Source organism: Vanessa cardui, chromosome 1 (assembly GCF_905220365.1).
Source record: "Vanessa cardui chromosome 1, ilVanCard2.1, whole genome shotgun sequence".
Lineage (NCBI taxonomy): Eukaryota > Metazoa > Arthropoda > Insecta > Lepidoptera > Nymphalidae > Vanessa > Vanessa cardui.
The window spans coordinates 15,240,653-15,266,534 of record NC_061123.1 but is presented as its reverse complement, the minus strand read 5'-3'; the positions used below and the strand labels follow the sequence as shown (position 1 = coordinate 15,266,534).

Below are 25,882 nucleotides of genomic sequence, written 5' to 3'. Positions count from 1 at the left end.
AAAACGCTTCCTTTAAACTTTTTTATTTGTAAATGAGTAAAGGAAAAGAAAAAGCATTCAACTCGTTTTTTTCAGAAAATTCTAGAAAAAACCAGAAATTATCGGTTTCAATGTCATGCATATCATAGTAATAAGTCATTAAAATTGTTATTGAAAATGTCACTGAGATTTAATCCATGACGATTTTAACTTATGTATGACGTTTAGGGATTGATTAGACTAATAATGCCTAATAATGCTTTTTCTTACTCTAACTATTACTATATAGTGTATAACGAAGTCGCTACTCGCTCTGACTGTCTGCCTCTCCCTATGTATGATTAGATCTTTAAAACTACACAGCGAACTTTGAAACCGGGGCGGCTCGTTAGTTATCATATAAATTACGATAAAAAACATCCTGAGGAAACCTGCATGAGTCTTATTTCAAAGAAATTTCTGAATCAAGAAACTTCTGCCACATGTGTATTCTAATTGACCTAACCAAACCGCATTAGAACAGCGTGGTGGAATATTTTCCGAACCTTCTCTTCAAAGGGAGAGCAGTGTGAAATTTACAGGCTGATGTTGTTACTATGAAAAGTAAACGTTAAAAAGTAAGTCGTTTATATCGAATATACAGTATTTAATTATTATATTTATTACTGTTTCAAAGAGAAGCATCAGCACTCAAATGATCTTCCGGTTTAGAGCAGGAAATAAAGAAATGACCTTGCCATTTGTCCGTCTTAACTGTAGTTTATCCATTGTAACTACTGCTTGACAGTATTCGTTTTCAATATCCAATTTGAAATTGTTTTTAATATATATTTATCTGTCCCAGTAATTATAAGTTCAAAAGTTAAGACTTATGATCGATCGATTATCACTACATAGTATGGAACAAATTCGCTTCTCGCTATTTGTCCTGATAATGATAAATAATGGCTTATTTACGAAGCGATTATAGGCAATTCAGCATTAATTGCAGCGGTTTGTATTGTCTCATGGGTAAAAAAAAAATCTGTGGTCATGTGGACGTCGCAATGCACTTGCTCGGTAATTCTACATTGCGAACCTTAGTCTTATCTCAGTAGCCTTTTCTTACATTTCAGATACAAACTTATAGGAGTTTAATACTATATAATTAAATTTACATAATATATATCCAGCCTGAAAAGCAACAAGTATTACCTCCACGCTTATTCATAATCTATATCATAAAAAAATGTTTTAAACATTCAGCTACAATTAAAAATGAAAATAATTAAGAATGAATATCTAACCTTGTCTTGTAAAATTTGAAATCTGAAACTGAATCAGTTGGAAAATTCACAAGCACACACCCACCTCATATTCTGAGCTATCCTAACCAAGGATGAGATAGCTATAGTACGACACAAATTAGATGTAGCATCGGAAAATGCAATGGAATAAAAATAAAACCGATTACTGCCGATTTACACAACCAATAGAAATAGCTCCCTATCGCGCCATTCGACGCTATTCGTCGCTATAGATTCACGCGTCAGAGAAGGCAAGTGCATGTAAATCGACGCGTCAAATTGACGAATATATTAGGTCATATGATATTACAAGTTATTACGTTTGTGCAAAGATCATAGTCGCGAAATAAATATTAATAATTTGGGATAGCGTACTTAATTCGGATGTGATCGGTTTTACGAAATTTGCCGATGCGACATCTAAGTTGTGTCGTACTATACGTAGCGATAAGGTCGCCAAAATTGTACGTTTTTTATGGATCCATATGGATGTTGTTTTTACTTATTTTCGTTGTGTGGTGTACAATAAAGTATAAAGTAAATGTGTCAACGTAATAAATGGAATATTGTTTATTTATACGAATTGTGTCCAATTTTATTAACAATGAAGGTGATTGAATATTTTAATATCTTAAAAATGCTAAAAGGGACAAGCAAGGAACACTTTATAAAGTATTATAATATCTTTGGACTTTATTTCACTCGAGTAATCATTCAAACCAGTAGCAATTATTCATTTTTTTTATAATAATTATAAAACAATGAACATAACAATGTATCTCTTAGTTAACGCTTTAATGATTCCAGTAATTTGTTATATATTTGTACATCCATTGTTACACAATGTCTTCATCGAATCAAGAGTCTTTATAATTATGTTTGTGAATATCCTGATGTATATAAGATGTTTTGTTCCCACAAGATAATCCGTTTTATATTTGATAAATATTTTAAGAAAAACAATTTAGTTTTTCAGGTGTCGACCTGAGAAGAGATTTCCTCGTCCTAATTGAATATAGTTCAAATATTCATAGATTTTCATTTGTTTTTTCGTAAACGAGTTGACAACATAACTGAGCAACGCGATGGCGTGAATAGTTTTGGGGATGTATCGAATTGCCCAGTGGTTAGAACGCGTGCATCTTAACCGATGATTGCGGGTTCAAACCCAGGCAAGCACCGCTGATTCATGTGCTTAATTTGTCTTTATAATTCATCCCATGCTCAGCGGTGAAGGAAAACATCGTGAGGAAACCTGCATGTGACAAATTTCATAGAAATTCTGCCACATGGGTATTCCACCACCACCAAAATCGTGGTGGAATATGTTCCAAACCTTCTCCTCAAAGGGAGAGGAGGCCTTTAGCCTAGCAGTAGGAATTTATAGGCTGTTGTTGTATGTATCGAATTAGTTAAGCGATAAATATTAATAAAACGAATATTAATAAATGCATAATATTTGCGTTGCATTTATCATGGGTATTAAATATTTTATAATTTTGTGTTTCTATTTATTTTAATATTTAGTAAATATTTGTATAAATTAATTTCAAATGATTTCTGCACAACAAAAATAAATATTCAAGGAAATGTATCGGATATACGTTTAAAAACTATACATACAATGCATTTTTAATAAAATTCCGTAAGTATATTATTTTATTATTATTTACTTTTAATAAAATTGTAATTTAAAGTTTATGTATTAAAATATACTGAAAAATAAATATTCATTTTTTTTTAAAAAAAATTTTAACCACAGTTACCTAGTAAAAACTTTAATCTCCTATTTCTTTAAAATCTGATTCGTACTTTCTTTTTATTTGTCTTATTTTGACAGATATGAGAGTGTTACCACTGTCAACATGGGTTAGTGAGTATTTATTAAAAAAAAAAAAAAAAACATTTCTATAATTAATCCGACCCGGAGTTTCAATCTAAGTATCTTCAGCTTCAAAATCCGCTAGACCAAAGAAGCAATCAAAGTTGCAGCTTCATACAACGTTGTCCGAACGTTCGTATTCAATTCGTTAATATTTTTTCTAAATTTCATAAAGCATACGTTTGTCAATAAACAAGCGTCTATGTGGAAAAAGTTCTCGTCGACCTTGCCGTGGTGCTACCGGCGCCACTGTCCCAATCCCGGCTCAGGCCGCATTGCGATTGGGCAAGCTGTTGGGCAAGCTGAAACCTACATAAGGAAAGTAACTTGCTAGAAAAGTCAGAGATAAACAGATATATCATTGATTGACTGCAAAACTGTTACTTCTTTTGTTTAAATAAATAAAATAAAGTAATAAAGCAGTTTCATTACTTTATTTTTTTTGATTTAAACAAAAAACGAATTCCAAATAAGATTAATTATCTATAAAAGTAAAACATTATCAGTTTCATATTTTCTCCTTACATGGTATAAAATTAGAGAATCTACTGATTTCTTGTTTATGTTTCGGTAATCTTTGAACGTGTAAGTCATTATTAAATTAGTAATTTTTTATTGTAATACTGTTACAACCTTCATATTTCTATATAATCGATTTAGTACGAGCCAGCCTACTAATAAACCTTCTTGCTTCACTACAGTAATATAAATCTAAGTTTCGACAGCATATATAATTTGCAAAAATTGTTAAGTGCGCTTTATAAAGCCATAGACAAATTGGGCGTTATATATACTTTTTATATATTTTACTAGCTGTGCCCGCGACCATGTACGCGGTTGAATTTAACAAAAAGATAAATATTATTGTAGCCTAAGTTACTCCCTATTATATCAGTTATCTGCCAGTGACAGTCCCGTCAAAATCGGTCCAGTCGTTCCAGAGATTAGCCAGAAACAGACAGCCAGAGAGACCGACAAAAAATTTAAAAAATGTTATTTTGGTATATTTACCCTGTATACATTCATATGCATTTAGTAAAAAGGGCTATTTAATATTACAAACAGACGCTCCAATTTTATTTTATGTATAGATTTAACATTAACGCAATCAGTATGTATTGTTTTACAAGATTTCCATTTTTTATTTTATCAAACACAAAAATGAAAATGATACCTTATCAACTCGGTGTAAACTTATGAAAGTGTCTGAAAGTCTTGAATAAAAGTGCAATATCGTGACTTCGAATCATAAGATTTCGTGCTTTTATTCAGTAAAATATTGCATGCACGATTTTTGATACAAACTTTTAAATAACAGTACATAATTTTTTTTAATAAATCAGGTTCTATATCATTGAAATCCTGAGTTATATATAAAATATCAAGTCTCCAACTCGTCAAGGAATTTAGACAAAAATCAATTTATATATTGCAGCATTGCAGAGATTGCATACAATGAATTCGTAAAAACCGGCCAAATGTGAGTTGACCTCGCGCATGAATGGTTCCGTACCATTATCTATAAAATCGGCGAAAGTAATCATATTTATTTTATTCATTTTTTTACTATCAGTTATTATAGCGGCAACAGATAAAAACCATTTGTTAAAATTTCAAGTATCTAACTATCAAGACTTATGGAATACAACCTGATGATGGACGGACAGTGGAGTCTTACTAACCTACCCTTTAAGTACGGAACCTCGAATAAGTATAATAATAAAAATGATAGCAAGTAAAAAACAGTATGTGTGTAAACAAATTACTAGACTTCTCATCGTTTTGAACGTTTTAGTAAATAATGGAATGTAATTCGTAAATAACACAAAAACGATGGTAAAATTGAATGAAAATAGCCTTAACGATGTCTCGAAGCCAACGTGTATCGAATTACACGTCGAAGTAGAAAATATTACACAAAAGCAAAGATGTGTCGAAACTTACAAAACTCTCCATTGGTTTGAATCGCTGCGCTCGAAATTTTAAAACAGAATAATACTTTTTATTGTACTTCAACAAACATAGGGTGTTTCAACAGACATACATATATTTACAAAAGAGGTCTTATTGCTAATATGGGATGTCTTCATTATTTTCGGACTGCACCTGGATTTTAAAAGGTTACCTATTAACTATTATAATTAACTTGCCAACTAAAGTAAGACACTTATAACGCACAAGGGAGTGAACACAAGGGTACTCTTTATTTTCCCATTTCATTCCCATAAGAAATGCAATAACTTAAATAATTTATTTTGGTGTCTTTATGCTAATTTTGAATTAATGAATATTTATATATTCATTAATTCATAACCTCTATACCAACGATGCAGCAAACTATACGTCTATATATACTATACTAACGTATAACCAGACCCCTCTTTACCATTGGGCATTTTAGGCAAGTGTCCAGGGCCCCCCGATCGATAGGGATCTCAGTATAAGTAAGTATAATATAAATATGTAATTGCTAGTAAAAATAAATCAATAGCCTTGTTTATCTACTTCCTTTATCTATTCTAACAAAATTGTGTTCTGTGAAAGGCATAGGGGCCCCAATATGCCCAGGGCCTTCAATAGATTAAAGACGGCTCTGCGTATAACGTAGTTATACGAGTATCTGTATAGTAGTAATGTATGGCGCCGGAGTAGCAAGATTATGTAATACAATGTCAAGATCATACATTGCGTAACGCGAAGGCAGATTTGTTTAATATCTGCTTATAATAAAATAAGATTTATGAGTCAATACAAAAATAAGTAATTAATTAAAATCCACTTAGTAACTGTCGCCGGTTCATATAAGGGCTTATGTATTTACTTTCCACATCGGTGTTAATTACTCAGATTATTATAGAATAAATAATATAATTATAATTTTATAATAAATTATTAAGCTTTCATATTGACTACAGAAATGAATACAAAAAATAATATAATGTACTTAACAAAATTTATTTTTAATTTTTTTTACTATTAAAACATATAATTTATACTAGAGGCCCATCCGGGCTTCGCATGGGTACATAAGAAAATTCCCTGGGGACTTGATTTTTTCCGACATGTTTAATAATTGTCGTTCTATTTCAACTTATTTACACCTTAATAAATTATATACCTAAACCTCCCCCCTCCCTCTGTCTATTAGTGTAAAACGCATGAAAATCCAAAAAACCAAATATTTAAAATTTTGATGACTTGAACAAATAAACTATTTTTACAGAAAAACTCCTTGAGGGGACAATTCTGCTTACATGTTGTATGTAAGCAGAATTTTAACAGGTTGACACGTTCCCGATTATATTCCGAATTAACTTCGACTGATTTACAAAAATTAAATCCAGTTCAATAGAAACTGAGGGTCAATTATACTTCTTTATATCGATTACGATTTTACCGCAAATGGATCGTTGTTTTAGTAGAATAGGTGAACAGCTCAACTGCAATTACATTTCAATTCTATCGCGAAAATTATTAACAAACTGACGTCCAGAACAGTAGCGTAGCTATCGTAGGGCAGGTGGTGCAGTGCACCAGAGCCCCGGAGTTCAGGGGGCTCTCGAAACTAAACCTTGAGCTTCTGAAGCTAGAAAAACACGATCCTGCGCACAAAATTTCTTAATTGGTATCTATAATTTTAAATGGCAAATATTAGTTAAAGAGGGATGGGAATTAGTGGGTGAGGGCCCGGTTCTTTTTTTATGCTTCGTGGCCCATCCTCACCTAGCTACGCCACTGGTCCAGAACCAATAAATAAATTTTTTTCAAGTCATGCTAACTCAAACTTAAATTCCCTTACTAAATATAGAAGCATTACACTTAATTATTGATAGTCAAATTAAACACTACCACCGTCTCGGAAAAGAAAACAGAAGACGGAGAGGAACCGGCGGAAGAAACTCAGCTGGTGTTTTATTTTTGTCAAACTAAATTAATAGGTACATATATAGAACATGAAAAGAAATAGCCAGGAGGCGATCGTTTCATTCCCAATGTCTGTGTTCGCACACGAGTATTCTTTAACATTTTTTTTTTAATTTTTTTTTCGCACGTGACCTTGGCGAAATAATCTGTGCCTTCTTGGCAAAAATAAAAGCCACAATAAAAAAAAATAAAAAAAAAACATTTTTTTTAAATATGGCAACAGAAGTGTTTTGAACATCATAACTCATCAGCAGCCCATATACGTCCGCTGCTGGACATAGGCCTCTCTAATTGCCCGCCACTGTGATCGTTCTTTGGCTACTCGCATCCAACTCCTGCCAGCCGTCTTGCGCAAATCACTACGTTTGCCGAGACACGGTCTCCGCTCTAGAACACGTTGCGTTTTGAACGATTTCTGGGAATGCAAATAGGTTCTTTCAATTCGGTTCTTCTCAGGTCAGGGTCTTTTCCGAACCGGTGGTACTTTTTCAATGGACCATCAATAAGAAAGTGTAATATATAGAATAAAGCAATTTGAGTTTGAGTTTTATGTCATGTGATATTTATTTAAATAAAGAACCATGGCATAAATGGATAATATAATTGTCGTTAAGATCAAACTCGCGTTAACATTTGATCTTACAAATGAACATAGGTTTTATTGTTTCGAAGTGAATTACCGAGATGCACGAGCCGACGTTAATAGCTGACACGTGTAATGACATTTAATTAACGTTTATTATAATTAATTACCCGTCCGGGCTTCACGCGTATAGATCGAGGGTCTAAGTATAACGAAAACTGCCAAACAACATGACTTACTAGTTAACACCGAATCACGCTGTGAAGCCCTTGTGAAATCCTTACGAAAATCCCTTGCTGAGTTTTTGATTTTGTCATGTTAAAACAGTAAAGTAAAGTAAAGTAACAGCCTGTACATTTCCCACTGCTGAGATAAGGCCTCCTCTTCCAGTAAGGAGAGGGTTTGGAACATATTCCACCACGCTGTTCCAATGCGGGTTGATGGAATGCACATGTAGCAGAATTTCGATGGAATTAGACACATACAGGTTTCCTCACGATGTTTTCCTTCACCGCCGAGCACGAGATGAATTATTAACACAAATTAAGCACATACATATATATAGTGGTGCTATTGCTAGGTTTGAACCCGTAATCATCAGTTAAGATTCACGCGTTCTAATCACTGGACACTGGAATCAGTTGACAAAAAATTCTTGTTTATTTCCGGCTCGGTGCAAGTCTTGGCTTTTGGCTCTACTACTAGCGGCCTGCCCCGGCATCGCACGGGTGCAATAATGATGTTAAATATACGACAGAATTTGTTTACGACATCGCATTAGAAACTTCTAAAAGTATCAGTGTTTCCATACTATTTTTTCTATGTATTATATGCAAAAACCTTCCGCTCGAATCACTCTATCTATTAAAAAAAAAACCGTATCAAAATCCGTTGCGTAGTCTTAAAGATTTAAGTATACATAGGGATATAGGGACAGAGAAAGCGACTTTGTTTTATACTACATAGTGTAGTGATTATATGCATTTAATATACATTTAAACCCTCCTCTTAAGAGGCTCTGATTATTAATGAAATCCGATCAAGAGCAGTTTCGTCGTTTTAAAAAAATTAAGTGTACAGACGATGAAAATTAACTTTGTTTTACACTATGTAGAACTGGCTCGCTATACAAATTATACATATTATTATTGCAACCTGAGTGAACTCACAATAATTGCTACATGGAATATATCCTATAGAACAAACATAGTCATATTTTAAATATTATTGTTTAACGTGCTATAATAGCGAATTGGGACAACGGCCTGTGATGATATATATATATATAGAGTTCAGCATTATAAATTAAAAAAAATAAAATAATTGGCACAGTTACCATAGGTAACATAGATAAATGAATATATACAACAGTGAATATGAAACAAGCTATGTGAAAATCCTGAGCATTTATATCAGAAGTTATAATTAAAAAAGACTTACCTAAGTGAGATAAACGTTAAAACATAAATTATAAAAAAATGTAATTAGTCTAGAAAAAATTGCAAAAATATTGTAACTTATTCACAATTAAAACCAAGGGCAATATATTATTATAATTTTATACAATATATAAAAATAAATCTGTTACGAAATTAGTAATTATTCTAGTTAGTGTCGCTTACCACTTTCTGACAGTCAAACATTCTACGGTGAGTTTCGAGTTTCATTTGTTTTTACAGTCTCTCTAGTGAATGGAATCGTTTTCGTATCAGGATTTATTACTTCTAATATTCTATTTCACATAAAAAAGTAAAGTAACCGCCTATTACCGTTTCACTAGGCAAAGGCGTCCTTTTTGTAGGGATGGGTTGGAACTTACTACCATGCTTATCATGAGATTGTTAATGATGAAGAACTATACAATATTTATAGCCTTTACCAACGGAATATTTATAAAAGTCTACCTAGAGCACACAAACCATCATTAACCCCACCCATTAACGCCCTCGGCATTTAATTAAGGCATTTAAGCGTGGAGTTAATACCTGTTGACTTTCAAGCAAGATACATTAATTTAAATAATTGTATTTAACTAACTTGTCTTTGTATTTTTTAAATGTTGAAAAAGAGTAACTACTAATTGTCTTGCCGGTTCTTCTCGGTAGAATCTTAATTACTCATTTAAAATAACAGCCAAAGCCGACTACACTACCTACTAGACGATCTCAACAAATTTCATCATTCTCTTCATCATCATCTTTCTCATTTGTCTGGTATGTGGCACTCTTATATATATATATACGTAGTAAGTATTGAACATATAAAACGTTGTAACGTTGTCAGGTCAAGACCAAGACAGTCTCTTCCTGACTCCTGACATATTATATAAAGAATGGTATCATCGTTTATAAAATAATGTTAAATTATGAAGAAATGTAATATTTTCTAATGTATTTTTCTTATTTTTATTATATTTTGACTATTACTTACAACGAAAGTTCTAGCTTTATATTTAATTTACAAATTGAACTCTTTTGCAACTGTGCTGAAATAATTAAGATAGTGCAATACGATGCTGACTTTAATGTACTACCATTTGTTTGAAAGTCACAAGTAACTCGAATTAGAATTGATACTTTGTGAGAAAAAAATAGTATCAGTTATTTGTCTTCAAAACAAAATGCAACTACACACGGTCATTAAACTGAATACCTATTAGTATATTTTACAGTCACGTTTGCGACAATGTTACTCGTGTATTAATAATTACATTGGGGCTTTTCTTATAGTTAGATTATTGAAGATAAATTCTCGTTTTTTTGGTCCAGTCTTTGTTTGCAAAACAATCCACCATTTTTTTATCAAATGGTTAAATGATTTACCAAATCAAAAAAATCTTTATTCGAGTTGGCTTTTACAAGCACTTTTGAATCTTCATTTTACACTTAACAGTTGCTACCACCGGCTCGGAAAGTAGATTCTACCGAGAAGAAACTCAATAGTTACTCTTTTTCAACATTTAAAAAATACAAAGTCATGTTAGTTAATACAATTATTTAAATTAATATATCCTGCTTGGAAGTCAATCGCTTTATTATCATCTATAAAATCTTGTATCGAATAATATGCCTTTTTACCAATGAATATTCTACAAACGATTTGAATTTACGAAACGGCAAAGTTAAAAATGTCTGCGGAATTTTATTATAATGTAATAAGAAAACATCATATTTATATATTCAAAAGATTAAATTGAATGAATAAAATAAATGTTCAGGTATAACATACTTAAAACATTGATTTGCAAGCCACTATTTGTTATTAAATATTATCTATGTATTTTTTTCACCAATCCAATCACATTGTATATGTGTCAAATGTTAATTCCATATTTGAAATAGTAAAATTGTTTGTATAGAATAAATAATGAGAAAAAAGTAACTATATATTAAGCTAGCGCAGTAATGTCGTTCTAATCTGCTTTACAGCAATACTGATGCTTGGCACGAACAGACGGACGATTGTGTCTAAGGGCGAGGTGAAATAACTATGTCATTGTCAGTGCTTGAGCGAAAATTATTATCGCGTTATAATATTTATTACTATCAGTACTGTGTATTGTTTTGCAGAGTAACGATATTGTTTCTGTATTTATTACCTTGCCCTTATGATATTTGAACTTATGGTCATGATTATCCGACTTTAAAAGTAGTTGATAGTTAAATGGAGAACTGATTATGATGATTTTTAAAATTAATGGTTTTCTCAAGGGCACAGACTAATTTATCACTTAACGCCGCTGTTAAATTTGGCCAAAGAGATAATTTATTTAAAAAATAAAAATCACTTCTATAGATATAAACGCTATTGTAGTATCAGTATACAAATAATGAATCGAATCTTTTTAAGGATATATTCACTAATTAAAGAAGAACAATATATATAATATTTATTTACATAAGAATTATTAACATAAAATGTATACAAATAAAAATAAAAAATTACTGTCTTTTTTTTACAATTAGGTTAAAAATAGACTTCAATTAAATCCCTTCCCGTCTAAATAGAAGTAGCCATAGTCCAGTATGGTAATATATAAAGGCTATTACTTAATATTCAATCTAAATTTGGTTTTCAAAATAGTATTTTATCTTCGTAAATTAAACGAGTGTTACATGAGAATGACAACTTAAATACAAATCAAGTCTTTTTGTATATATTACATGCAATATATTGAAATTGAAAAATAATGATAAGTATATTTATTAGTAGTTAAAAATATGCATAAACAAAAAGATAGTATACCCTGATCATTTTACCTAGGTTTAGCGAATAAATATTAAGCCTGCGGCCTTGTTGACTGTGTCCGAAATCATTATCAATTATCACAATTGAGAAACTCATCAACACAAGTAGACTTGACTAAACATTTCATTTGGAATAACGGTCCGTATATTCGGGAAACATAAAAAAAATAAGCCGTTAAATATGAAAAAATAATATAATAGACTAAATATGACACAGTCTCTAATTATCTTATTTCTAAAAAAAAAACAAATTACCATTTTCGTAAACACAACTTACCAATCCAATGTCTGTGAACTCGAAAATAAACAATCGAGTGAGTTCCAATCGTAGAGTCTGATCTTAACGCATAGGTTGTGCAAGGCGTTTGCCAACATTACATTCGCTGCAGCTACTAGTTACCCAACCATTGGTAATTTCCGAATGGAAAAAACTTATTATATACTATGTTAACGTAAGGGCATGTAATATATTTGAAGGTAAATTGCAATATAGAATGTATACCTTTGGCTTAGCACTTACGACTTTCTGATTTCTATACGAATTTTAAACTTTTTTTTTTTTACTTTGATTAGCTATTAAGTATGTCCAGTAATAAGATTCATTAAAGCCTTAACCTTGCCTCAACATTAAGTATTCAAATCGGAGTAAAAACTGCTTAATAAAAATAGACGCAGTACTCACGTGGTTAATTTATATTTATAGTGAACTAGCCACCCTCCCGGCTTCGCACGTATGCAATACTGATTCTTAATACACAATTTGTTTATTTACGACATCACATTAGAAAGTTCTAAAATTATCAGTGTTTCTTTAACATATTCCATGTATTATAGACGGAAACCTTCCTCTCGAATCAATCAAACTATTAAAAAAAACTGGGATATAGGGACAGAAAAAGCGATTTCGTTTTATACTAGGTACTGATACTTCTTTGGCTAAGGCTTTGCGATTTATATTCTGTTCAAATTTGAAAATCGAATGAACCCGCGCGACTATAAATCCTGTCTGTCAAAAATATTACAATAAGTCATATTCATCTATATGTATGTATGTAAAGTCTGCTCTACTTGTAATTAGGTTTATTTTCGTGGTCTGATTCTGGTACTTTTTTGGGTGGCATTTTAAAAATTTGAAATCATTTTTAGGGCCTAATTGTTGTTTTAAATATTTAGATGACTTTTTTTGTATGAATATTATTGATCTCTTAATATGATTTTGGTAATTATAATTGATGCTTTTCATATAACGCTGAATGTAAACGTAGGTGTTAAGGATATTCATTTGTTTTTTCAGTTAAATAATTTTACAACGAATTATTTTATTCTTTACATAATGACACGGCAATTATATTTGCATTTCCGTTCAGAAGATAATTGTACATATATTGTAATGGCTACGACTTACGGCATTAAAGCTTTTAATATATCAACATATTGAAATACCTATGAAGAATGTAAATAGTATAGCAAAATAACTTTCAATTACTTAATACGAGTGACAGAAAAATCAAAATATACTTTATACAAGTAGGCTGAGCTGAGATGGCCCAGTGGTTTGAACGCGTGCATCTTAATCGATGATTTCGGGTTCAAACCCACGCAAGTACCATCCACTGAATATTCATGTGCTTAATTTGTGTTTATAATTCATCTCGTGCTCGGCGGTGAAGAAAAACATCGTGAGGAAACCTGCATGTGTCTAATTTCATCGAAATTCTGCCACATGTGCATTCCATCAACCCGCATTGGAAGAGCGAGGTGGAATATGTTCCAAACCCTCTCCCTAATGGAAGATGAGGCCCTAGCCCAGCAGTGGGTAATTTACAAGCTGTTACTTTTCTTTACTTACTAAGTAGGTTTTACCTACCTAGCTACCACCAGTATATTTTCCAATAGACACAGAAACTATTATTGGGTGACTTAAATAATAAAACCACGACAAATAAATGTTCCGCCACGCTAATACCAACTATATCCCTTTTTAAGACTAATAAAAATCTCTTATGAATTACTCAGTGTAAGCTTCCTTTAGCCTTTTTAATACAAAAAATAAGAGCACACATAATAAACATAAACTTAAGACAATCAATAAGCTAGCTACGTTATAATCTTTATTCAAATTCAAACTGAAACTTTTCCTTGGTGGTAGGGCTTTGTGCAAGCCCGTCTACGTCTAGGTAGGCACCACCCACTCCTCAGTTATTCTACCGCCAAAAAACAGTAAGTACTCAGTATTGTTGTGTTCCGGTTTGAAGGGTGAGTGAGCTAGTGTAACTACAGGCACTAGGAATATAAAATCTTAGTTCTCAAGGTTGGTGGTACATTGACGATGTAAGGAATAGTTAATATGTCTTACTGCGTCATAGTCTATGGGTCATCATAGTCAGATGGCCCATATGTTCGTCCGCCAACTATACCTTAAAAATCACTCTAATTATTTTATTCAACATAGAAAAATTTTACGTAGGTACTTATTAATGGTCAATGAAACAGTACCACCGGTTCTTTTATATATTGAGTAAAGATTATTACTCTGACTTCGAATCTTACGCGAAAAAAATATTCAAACTCTTATGAAGACCGACGCCCATAGTTAACTGACTGGGGGTTTGATCCACATAGTTTCAAGGCAATTTTTGTTCTATTTAAAGATACCTTTTTAACGATACCCCACACGATGATGTAAGTCGATTTTTTTTTTAATTAACTTTTCGCTGTATGAGAGGGAAGGGGGGAAAATAATTATTTTTCGATAATTTTAAAAATCATTTTTGGATTATCAGTAAACATCTCTCCACCGATTTTGCCACAAATACGTGGCGATCGGTGCAGAAACGGCGGAGAACAAGCCAGGACAGATAGACAAACAGACATGACGAAACTATAAGGGTTCCTAGTAGACTACTAAAAAGGTAGCGATCAAAGGGATATACGGGGAAATCAATAATGATTTAGAGTATGTGAGGATAGAAAACAATTATTGAATGACTTATTACTGAGACGTGATACACATATTATATAAAAGAAACATCGTTGTTTTATAAAAATATCTATAAATAAAGTTATCACTGACTCGAAATGAGAATGTTACCAAAATAATCCGATCTTTTATACAAATTTAAGTGCGTAGATATGTTAATGTATTTTAATTAAATTTATGCATCATGCACGAAGATTAACGAATGCTGCTTGCATTTTTTTATACTTTATGTAAATATTTACATATGTCTGGAATTTTAGTGTGTTTTGAAAATAAATAAATATTGAACAACAACACATACATTTACACTGATCCCAATGTATGTAGCTAAAGCGCTTGTGTTATAGAAAATCAGAAGTAACGATGGTACAATGAATACCCAGATAAAACAACATAGACAACTAATTAACTTCTTTTCATCAAGTCGGCCGGGAATCGAACCCAGGAGTGGCGTCCACGACCCATGTACACACTATTCAACCACGTAGGTCGTCAATCCTTTAAATTTTTCAATAAATTAATATATAATTTCTTCGAGTCAGATTTATGGATTAAATTTAGGATAAGTCGAGCAATGATTCGAACCTCAAAAATATATTATGATAAATAACATAATATAATATGTTATATGACACACTCAACTCTATATCATTTAATCAATATGACGTTTCCTTGATGGAAATCGAAGTGGAAGTTTTTATTCCACCCATATTTTTATATAAATTTTATATATTAAATATTTGTAGTGCATAAAAAGCTTTAAAAATTAATGTTTTTTTTTAAAGATAATTTAAATAAACATTTTCAATTATTCTGACCGGTTTTGAGTTACTTTAAATAATTGATAATTTAATATATAATAAATGTGTATATTTCTTTTTAATTAAAACTCTATATTTTGAATTACAATATAAAATGAGTTATTATGATAATTTTGATCTCGAAGTTCAAGAATGATTTTATTATCTTGTTATCCTTTAACTTACACGAGATAAAAGTAAATTGTTTCATGTTTATTGTTTTCGATCTTCCGTGAGACGAATAATAATAATTAATTATTGTGCGAAGCGATACTCGTAGATATAACAAAATGGGTAATCCATTCTACTACGTACCACTAAGATTTCTGGTTAAATTCTATTCTACAGTTTATACAAAAAAATATGAATATACTATTATTTTAAATACAATATTTTATTCTTTAATGTGAACAAAATAAAATACTAATATTTTAATTAAACTTTGTGCAAAATACCAGCTCAAATTGAGGTTGAATGGCTGTTTCGTAAAGTTTAGATGGAACTTTTTTTTTGTTACAGAGACGAACGAAGGGAAACAAGGCGATGCATAAGATCGAATGACAATCACATATGTGTTATATGTGGTGGTGACCAGCTCGGGGGTGTGGTGCCTTGTATCTGTCAAAATTACCAGTAAGCTACATATTTTTTCACTCATGTATAATCTTTTCCAATCGAAAAACAAAACTTTAAAATTTATTAAATTTAAGTACATACGAACTATACTACAAAGAAATCTTTATTAATATATCTCTATTATTAATTCATCATCTTTAACTTTGCATATAAGTTTCTGATAACGGCGTGAATTTTAAAAGCGACAATTGTTTAAGAATCTGTAATGCTGTCATCCATCCATAATCCTGTCAAAAATACAAAAAGAAACAATGTATTCGTATCAATTGAATGTTAATGTTTTTATTTGTCTTATTATTATAATTAAAAATAATGATTTTATAATAAAAATAAAAATTCAATAAAAAGCAAATATTGTAGCATGAATAAAATTGCCTTAATTTTTCAACAGGCGTTTTTACGAAAGTAATTTACATTGGACCGACTTTTATATACTTGACAAGTTATTTTCATTACAGATCCATTAAATTCGAATCAGGCGCGTGGTTTTTGCGGCAAGTGCAGCGAGCTGTCAGCCTTATGCCGTGGTCTTTTAGCACAGACAGACTGGAACAAATTGGTAAGCTAAACTATTGATATTGTGTTAATATGTATATAATGTTAATATAGTTACTAGTTGTTAGAGTTTTATATATCTGAAAATAGACAAAGTAAATAAAAATTCAAATAGTGAAGGGAAACGCAACTACCCATACATGTCCGTTTGGAAAAGGAGGCTATCCGATCTAACTTCGACGATTCACGCTTAATAGTAACTAAGGTTTTATTGTTTGGTCCTGATTATATTCCGATTCAATTTTAATCGAACCAAAAATGGGTCGTTGTGTATGTAGAAAAGGAACACTGAACGATTACGTTTCTATTACGAGGAGCTGTCAATTAGTAGAATCTGTTCCAAGGAAAGGGATAATTTTGTAGATAATTCATAAAGACTTTGATGATTACACATGACAAAGTATCATTCGATACATACGAGTACAGGCTTACATGTTTTCATTCCCTGTCATATCATATTAATACGAAAAATAAACATAAATTAAATACCTACATGGTAATTACATAGTCCTCGAACGTATTTTATTTATCACCTAGGATTCACCGCCCATCCTTCTCGACACAAAGAAAAAATACCACTTATATAATTATTGCGTTTTAAATTGCAGAGGAGGAAGAATGCGAGGGTTCCAGTTCAGGGGAGATGAGAGGTGACCTACACAATGTGAGAGAATTTCTGGAGGCGATTTCGTCGCGACTTGCTGGCGGTCCATTAGAAGGCACCAGAGTCTCGCCGCTCTACACCCATCCTGCTTGTGAGTATCAGTAAACTATCACATGTCGTAATAAGCCGTATCATATGTTTAAGTACAGAATATTTTAGAGACAAATTGTAAATAATATAGATTTAAGCATTTAATACATTATTTGAAGTTTAAAAATGTTAGCATTTAAATGTACTGAAATGTAAGTTATTTTTATGCTTGCCTCGTAGTTCAAAGTTCCCGTAATCGTATATGAAATGAGCTTTTGGACATATTGTTTTATGTGATCTATTTTAAACAATTATGTATGTAAATATTTCCACAAAATCTTCCTCAGTATTTGTAGCAGTGACATGGTAAGTTTTTAGATATTGGTTTCACTTTATTTAATATTAACGGACCATCCTGCGAAGTAAGGAAAAATTACAAGTATAATATACTAAAAAAACAGTAACACAAACAAAAATTACATAGATATGAGCATGTTCGAGAGACATCATGAGGCTCTACGCGACACTCTCGCCGCCTTAACCAACGCGCTCCGCGACGCGCTCAAATGTAAGCTGGCATGCACTGAAAATCGCAATACAATGGGCATGATGACTGTAAACAAATGCATTTATTTAATTAAACTTTTATTATGGAATACTATTTATCGTTTCATTACGAGCGGGATTGATAATCATTTCGATAAAATAAAACTACGAATTTCTGATGTTCGCCATATTATGTTAAACACCAATCACAGCGAATGACGTCACCTTTGAGTACAAGTGTATATTCTGTACTGTGGCATAGATAATACTCTTATGCTAGCCACTGCACTACTCACCCGTGACGTCACTAGCGACGCCATGACACTGGCTTGCGCTTTGGTGTGAATTTTATATCTAAAAACTAAAATGTCCTCTTTTCCTACTAAAAATGAACTGAAACCAAAAATATGACATCGATTGTAAATAATTTATGTTTTCGAACATCAAAAACTATCCGAATCTTCAAAATGTCATCATGCCTATTGCACATCCTTTCTTAAGTACACGCTTCTATATAGTAGTTAGAGTTCCAATATACACCGATTGGCTTGCTAAGTCCAAGCACACGCATATTGCCTTAACAGGGCTATAGTACACGCTGATTGCATTAATAAAGACAAGCACAGATTGCATTAACAGCACGCGTTACTTACATTAGGCACTCATAATAAGCATCGTTCACTATTTATTTTATGTATATGCTTTTAATCAAATTTGAAAACAAATTATAATTACCTACCAAATAAATTATGAATTATCTACTTATTTATGAGAAAAGACAAAGTAACTATAATTTTTATGAGTTTTTATATAAAATTATTCGCAGACATACAAATGGAACAATGCAGTAAAGTTTAAAAGTTTAAATATAAAAACTTCTTGACATACCTAGTTATATAATATTTTTATATGAAGCATGTCTTGAATAGCACTGTGCTGTAAAGTTGCAGTATTTATTGAGATTAAAATTCATAAGCAGTAATGAAAACTCTTTGGCAATTACTATATATAAAAATCAGTTTCGGAATAGTTGGTTCTTATTCTTTATATTTTATTCCTTTTTCTTTTGATAAGGTAGCGCCTGTTATTTTTTAATATCAATATCTTATGTAAACAGATTTGCTACTTGTTATATTTGAAAAGAATTAATTTTAATAATCCTGAATAATAATGACTTGAGTCAATAAAACGTGTACTACTGAAAAAATCTGCATTAAATAGTAACAGTTTTGTAGTGGATATATGTGGCATTTCATTTAAATTATGAACGATTTGAATTCAGAGTCAACCGATAAGGTTCACATCTTCTAAGTAACATCTATGCAATCTATGCTAGCTATGATTTATTTATTGTAGCACCACAGAATATTCAATAGAAAGACATTAAAACGATGTATATTATTTGGTTGTCAGAAAAAAAAACTCAAATAAATTAAGGAACGATATATGTATACTGACATTAGGTAGAGGTTAAACGCCTCAGCGACCTTCGTAGAAACGTTGTTGTATTTTTTGCCATCGCTTTTCATAAGAACTTGCTTGTGAACTTGCCCAATGACGTCAATGCACTTACGTGAGATCACTCGCGGCAAATATACTTATATTTTGTTTGAAGATATCATCTGCTATTTTTTAACCTGTACGCACAATTATTCGAAGGCTTGTATGTCAAAGAACCGATTTACTTCTCCGAGTCATTGTATATGTATCTAGAAATTATATATTACTGGCGACCCGCCCTGGCTTCGCACGGGTGCAATACTGATACGAAATATACTATGGAATTTATTTTTTTACGCCATAACATAATAAATACAATCCATGTATTATACCAACCCGCATTGGAACAGCGTGGTGGAATATGTTCCAAACCTTCTCCTTAAAGGGAGAGGAGGCCTTTAGCCCAGCAGTGGGAATTTACAGGCTGTTACTTTACTTTACTTTACTATGTATTATATACAAAAAACCTCCTCTCGAATCACTCTATCTATAAAAAAACTGCATCAAAATCCGTTGCGTAGTTTTAAAGATTCATATAAAGGGACATAGGGACAGAGAAAGCAACTTTGTTTTATACTTTGTAGTTTGTTACATCTACATCTTGATTCTTAAACCTCAATTTGAAGTTGAGCTGCCGTTCATAACAGTCCCTTGCCTCAAAACCGCATCAATAATCCTGTGCTTGACACAGCTGTGTTTGTGCACACATTGTCTTGGACACTCTATCACGTTATCTCCAGCGCAGTTGATTAGTCTTAAATAAACGTCACTGGGTATGCTAAGAGGATTATCAAAAAATCAATATCAATATCAATATCAAGTGGTGGTAGAGCGTTTTCCAAACCCACCTTTGTATGTATAATCCACTTACCATTCGTTCTACCGCCGAGCAGCTTGTAAAAGTCTGCTTGAATAAATTAGATTATAATTATGATTTTGAATTTCAACGCGATCATCAAACGATTTTTGCTGAAAGTCAGACATATGACAAGAATATATAATATAATATCCACCCATACACTTGACTGTTTGCAAAATTTTTAGATTAATTTAATACTATTTATTTTAAAATAAATGAAACGAAATAACGTTTTTAAGCCCATTGTTTAAAACACTTTAATGTAATTAAGTACAAATTAAAGCAATTTACTTAGTTCTTGACCCATGAATTGTGATTAATTTTATTATATTCAACGTAACTGTAATAGTTTAAAATTATTGCCAGTAGGTACTTACATTTTAACCGCTAAAGAACTATTTTATTCGATTTAAATAAAACCTTTTTCCTTATAATTATCTCAGATTATAAAACAAAAGGCAGATTGAGAGCTCGGCATATTAAAGTGCTTGCTTAAAAAGCGAATGCATAATAATTAAAAGAAAATGAAAATTAGCGATAACTGGTCACAAATAAATGGTGAAAAAAACATAATTTTTTTACAGGAACAAGGAATGTTCAAAAGAAGTACATGTTGGAAAAGAGTTATATCTGTAATATCTATAGTTAAATCAAATCAAAATAAACTTTATTCAAGTAGGCTTTTACAAGCACTTTTAAATCGTCATTTTACAATTACTCTTTTTTAACATTTAAAAATTACAAAGTCAATTTAGTTAAATACAATTATTTAAATTAATATCCTGCTTGGAAGTGAACAGGTATTATAACTCCACCCCTTTTTATTATCTATAAAATCTTGTATCGAATAATATGCTTTTCACAGGGCTGGTGGCGCATTTGCGACCGATTGTTACATTTGGTTAATATTTCTTATAGTTTTAGTCTATTGGCGGTGGTGACCAGTTACCATCCAGTTTCTTATTTGACTGTCAATCTACCAAATACATAAAAAAATGACTTTTTAATATCAGAATGTTATTATAATATTAATGTTAAAGAATATCATATTCTTAATTATTTCTTTCGCAATTATTATTATATGTTTGTTGTTGTTTCATAAAATATATAAAAAACAACCGACTTCTTGTCTCTGGCAACAGCTCCTCTTTTGTTTGGTTCGTAACTATCATTCGAGGGGTTATTATGCTGCCAAGTCGCTGCCAACTCGCAATCATGATTTAGCTTATTAAATGATTCTCACAAAAATATATATTTAAGAGAAGCGAAACATATATAGGTTGATTTTATATAGAAACTTTTTACAATAAATTGTAGGTACAATAAAAAATTACGCAGGCGCGGTCTACAACCTACGTTGACCTTTATGGAACTTATTGCCTATAATTCATATCCGATCAAAAACTGTATCTTAAAATTTGAATATACTTTGAATCTTAACGTCTAAGATATAAGAACTATAGTAAAAAATATATAATTTCCATGCTAATGCGCATGCGCATCGTAACGCTTCATTCGCGCTGGTAATTGTATATTTATTATTTATGTTTGTGTATATGTGAGTATATAAGTATTTCATATTTTTACAACTATACATAGTAAATATAATATCACCAATTAATGCAAATTTGTCTTATTCTTGGTAATCTTAATTTATTGAAAAGATAACATTTTAACTTATACTAAATCTGTTTTGCATAATTTAACCACAAAAAGATATTAAAGTTGCCATGCAGTAACTACAAAATAATTAACAAAAACTCATATAGGTTCAATTCATTATCGCATAAAAACTATAAAAATAATTTCCCGCGTCGCACTTACCTGGAGCAATAAGTAATATCAGGTTTTTTATTATGTCCAGCCGAGCGTGAGACCGCGAAATCTAAAAAAAGAAAAGTAACAGGACTAGGCGCATATTGTTATAGAGAATTAAAAAAAACACTAGCTGTTTTCAAAAAGAAAAACAATTTTATGCAACCGCTCTGAGAGTCAGCGCTAATATTCCTGAGAATGGCGACTGTTTATTGGCAGTGTGCGTTAAGATGCTTGCCTATTTAATAAATGAACAATTTTTAAAAACAAATCATTGACTGTCAAAAGATATCGAACGCACGCATTCGATTTTCAAATATTATAAACTCAAAAACCAACAATATACAAGTGAGTTTGTATTTTCATACAAAATTATATTTTTATTTATTGTAAATTAATTTAATTTAAAAACTTGTAAGAACTTTTAACGAGCCAATTGAACTACATTTAACGCTATTATGAGATTTAATTATGCGTTCAGAAAACTGTTTCTTATAAATAAAAAAAACTTGCAGTATAGGATAATGGTAATCATAGTGCATCTGTTTTAAGTCCGGTCATAATTATTACAGAGAATTTCTGCTCTTCAACTTCGGTTTAAAAAAAGGCTATAAAATGGAGACGCTAATCAGATGTCTTGAAACTAGTGTATAGAAATGTAGATGAGCGTTTAATAGCGTATAAAATGATCGTCTATAAAATTTAACTTGATATTTTAATACTTATAAAATAAAATTGTTATGAAGCAAGTAAATACTATTACTATTATACTACTAGTTTTTTGCTATTATTATTATACTACTAGTTTTTTGTTCCTTGTCACTATTTATTTTCCATTGGGCCAAAACCAAATTTTTTTGGACTATTACAATAATAATTAATAATGATGTATGTATGGTATTATTCTTTGATTCTTTGTCTTAATTTTACGTAATCCCATACTTAAATCATTACAATACAATAAAGCAAACGTATATAAAAAGATCGTTATGTACCACAAATGGGCAAAGCCTTCTTGATTCGATTTCATGTTCTCGACCACGAAAAATGTAAACACGAATTAAGCACGTGAATAAAAAGACGTTGGTTTGAACTCGCGACCTTGGTAACAATGTATCCTTATTCACCATCGGAATCGACAATATAACAATTTTTTTTTTCAACACGATCTGCTGGAAGATATGACGAGTATATTTTTTTGTGATGAGTTGATGTAATGTATATTCGTAGTCAAGAGTTAATCCTCTGACTTGAGCTAAACGTGAACCAAAGATCACATGTTAATATCTGAAAAAGCCTGTAAATTTCCCACTGCTGAGATAAGGCCTCCTGTTCCATAAAGGAGCGGGTTTGGAACATATTCCACCACGCTGTTACAATGCGGGTTGGTATATGGAAACTCATCATTATTTTCGTGTGATAAATATGTATTTATCCACCTCGTGCTTCTGAATCAAAAGCCAAATGTCTCAGAAGAGAGGCTATGGCCATCTATGATATTTTACTTTATTAATTAAATTATTATGAAAATGATAAGAAGTCTGGTAAATGGACCATGATAGTAAGTGGTCAGTTTCGGCTATAGCCAATGGTGCCGTAAGAAATTTTCATTCATTCGTTACATCTCCAATGCCAAGTTTGGCAAATAAGTTATTACGTCCCTGGTACCTTTAGCTACGCTGGCTCATTCACCCTTCTAATCGGAATATAACAATACAGAGTATTGTTTGGTCGTAGAATATATGATGAATGAGCTTACCTAGAGAAAATTGCTCTGGATTGAAGTGCTTACATCTTATAATGTGTTCACAAACAAATTAAGCATTCCCTTCCACGATTGGTTATAGTTGAGTAAGATTGCCAGTTAATGATCTGTTAATGGTATTGCTACAACAAAAATTAAGAAAAGCCGGTGCCGTAAAGTACAAGATTCTAATTACTTGCACGATTAAAGAGGATTTATTGGATATACCATATCCTCTGCCCTTAGAAGAAGTTAATTTCTAATATAATTTATGGTGTTTTTAAGTTGGTGGATAATTCTTTGTTGGTCGTAATTCACATTAATTTAAAATCAATAGAAATCAAATGTGTTTATTTATTTAAGTGCTATAGCGCTTTAATTTTTAACATTAAAAAATATAGAAATCTTTAACTACCAAGCGCAGAAACCTTACAGCAAGTTACCAAAGAAATCAAAAAGTTTAAAGCAAAAAGGTTTTAATGATATTCTTACTTAGACCACTCCCGCTCAGCGTGTGACTCGAATTGTATATGGCATGGGCTCACCTCATTGCACCTGTCATAAACAAGATGAATACTTTTGCAATGAGCTCTTAGATCGAATGTAAGCATTACGAAAATGTGATTATTACGCCTTTCTAGCACACTCGATATTGAAATACTTGATTAATCTTGATTTACTTTTGTTTTAAATGTAATTGTATTTCATATTGATATTCAGAAAGATTTGTTTTTGTTTTCTTGATTACAATCATTAAAATTTCTTAATTAGTTAAGAAATATATATATCGATATTAGGTCATGTAATAATATTGCTTACTATGTTTATATAAAGTAGTAAGATAAACAGATGTTTAGTGGAGTAAATGGAAGGAAGACAAGCAAATCAGTTGAATATTTGCTATAGTTAAAACTATTAAAATAAATAAATCAAAAATATGAATGTAACAATTTTATTGAATAAAAATATTCTCATTAGGAACCTGACTTATTTATTTATGCGGTAAGAATACAGAAGTAGCGGTTCAGTTCCAATTTGAATATTTCAATTTTCTAGGCAACAAATGAGCAAGGCTGTCGATAGTGGATTCATAGTATTTTTTTCTAGATTGTAATATATATATTTAAGCTGAATCTAAAGTAAGATAAAAGCTTGTCAATTTACTAATTTGCAATTTGTCAGATTGATTTCAATATTCATGTAGGTCATAAAAAAATGTAACCTTCATTATATTTATACGAATTTATACTAATTAGATAAATAACTTTTGATTTATGTTGATTCGATTCCAAATGCGACCTTTCCGCAGTTCCGTCTGTAATTATACTTTAACTAATTAATAGTCTACCCACCATAAACCTTATGGATAACCTATATTATATGATACAACATATTTGAACAGTACATATGGGTATATATTATAAATGCGAAAGTAACTTTAATATGAGGCAAGCTAGAACTCCAAAACCAAGCTTTAACACGCGAGTGAAACCGCGGGCGATAACGAGTAACAAAGCAAATGAATATCATTATCAAAATAATTAAACTTTGAAAACAGAACCATCTAATAAATCTTTATAAACGATCGATTTTAGCTTCGAAGCTAATTAACAATATAATAATTTAACGATCGCAACAATAACATAATTATACAACATTACATTCGTAATTGCACAAACAACTGAATCAGTGCGCACGCGCAGGTGCGTGCAATTTACGTACTTTTCTTGCTGCTGATGACGGGTTACGTGTAAGCAGGTAACTGGAATTCCTTTTAGGGCTATTGCGTATTTTTTACACTGCAATATAAAAAAAAAAAACGAAACACGAGAACGTATATATATTATATGTT

At 31.4% G+C, this 25,882-nt stretch overlaps 1 protein-coding gene across 4 annotated transcripts in view; it reads left to right on the top strand.

The window, feature by feature from the left end:
• The window catches only part of LOC124539862, a 123,707-nt gene that overhangs the window by 44,374 nt on the left and 53,451 nt on the right, over positions 1–25,882 (top strand). For all 4 annotated transcript variants that reach the window (XR_006967119.1, XM_047117256.1, XM_047117320.1 and 1 more), the window contains 3 exons: positions 16,201–16,314; positions 16,776–16,876; positions 17,481–17,627. Coding sequence is in view for 3 of the 4 variants with exons in the window: in XM_047117256.1 (XP_046973212.1) it covers positions 16,201–16,314; positions 16,776–16,876; positions 17,481–17,627 (362 nt within the window). In the remaining variant the exon portion in view is untranslated. The remainder of the gene's footprint in view (positions 1–16,200; positions 16,315–16,775; positions 16,877–17,480; positions 17,628–25,882) is intronic.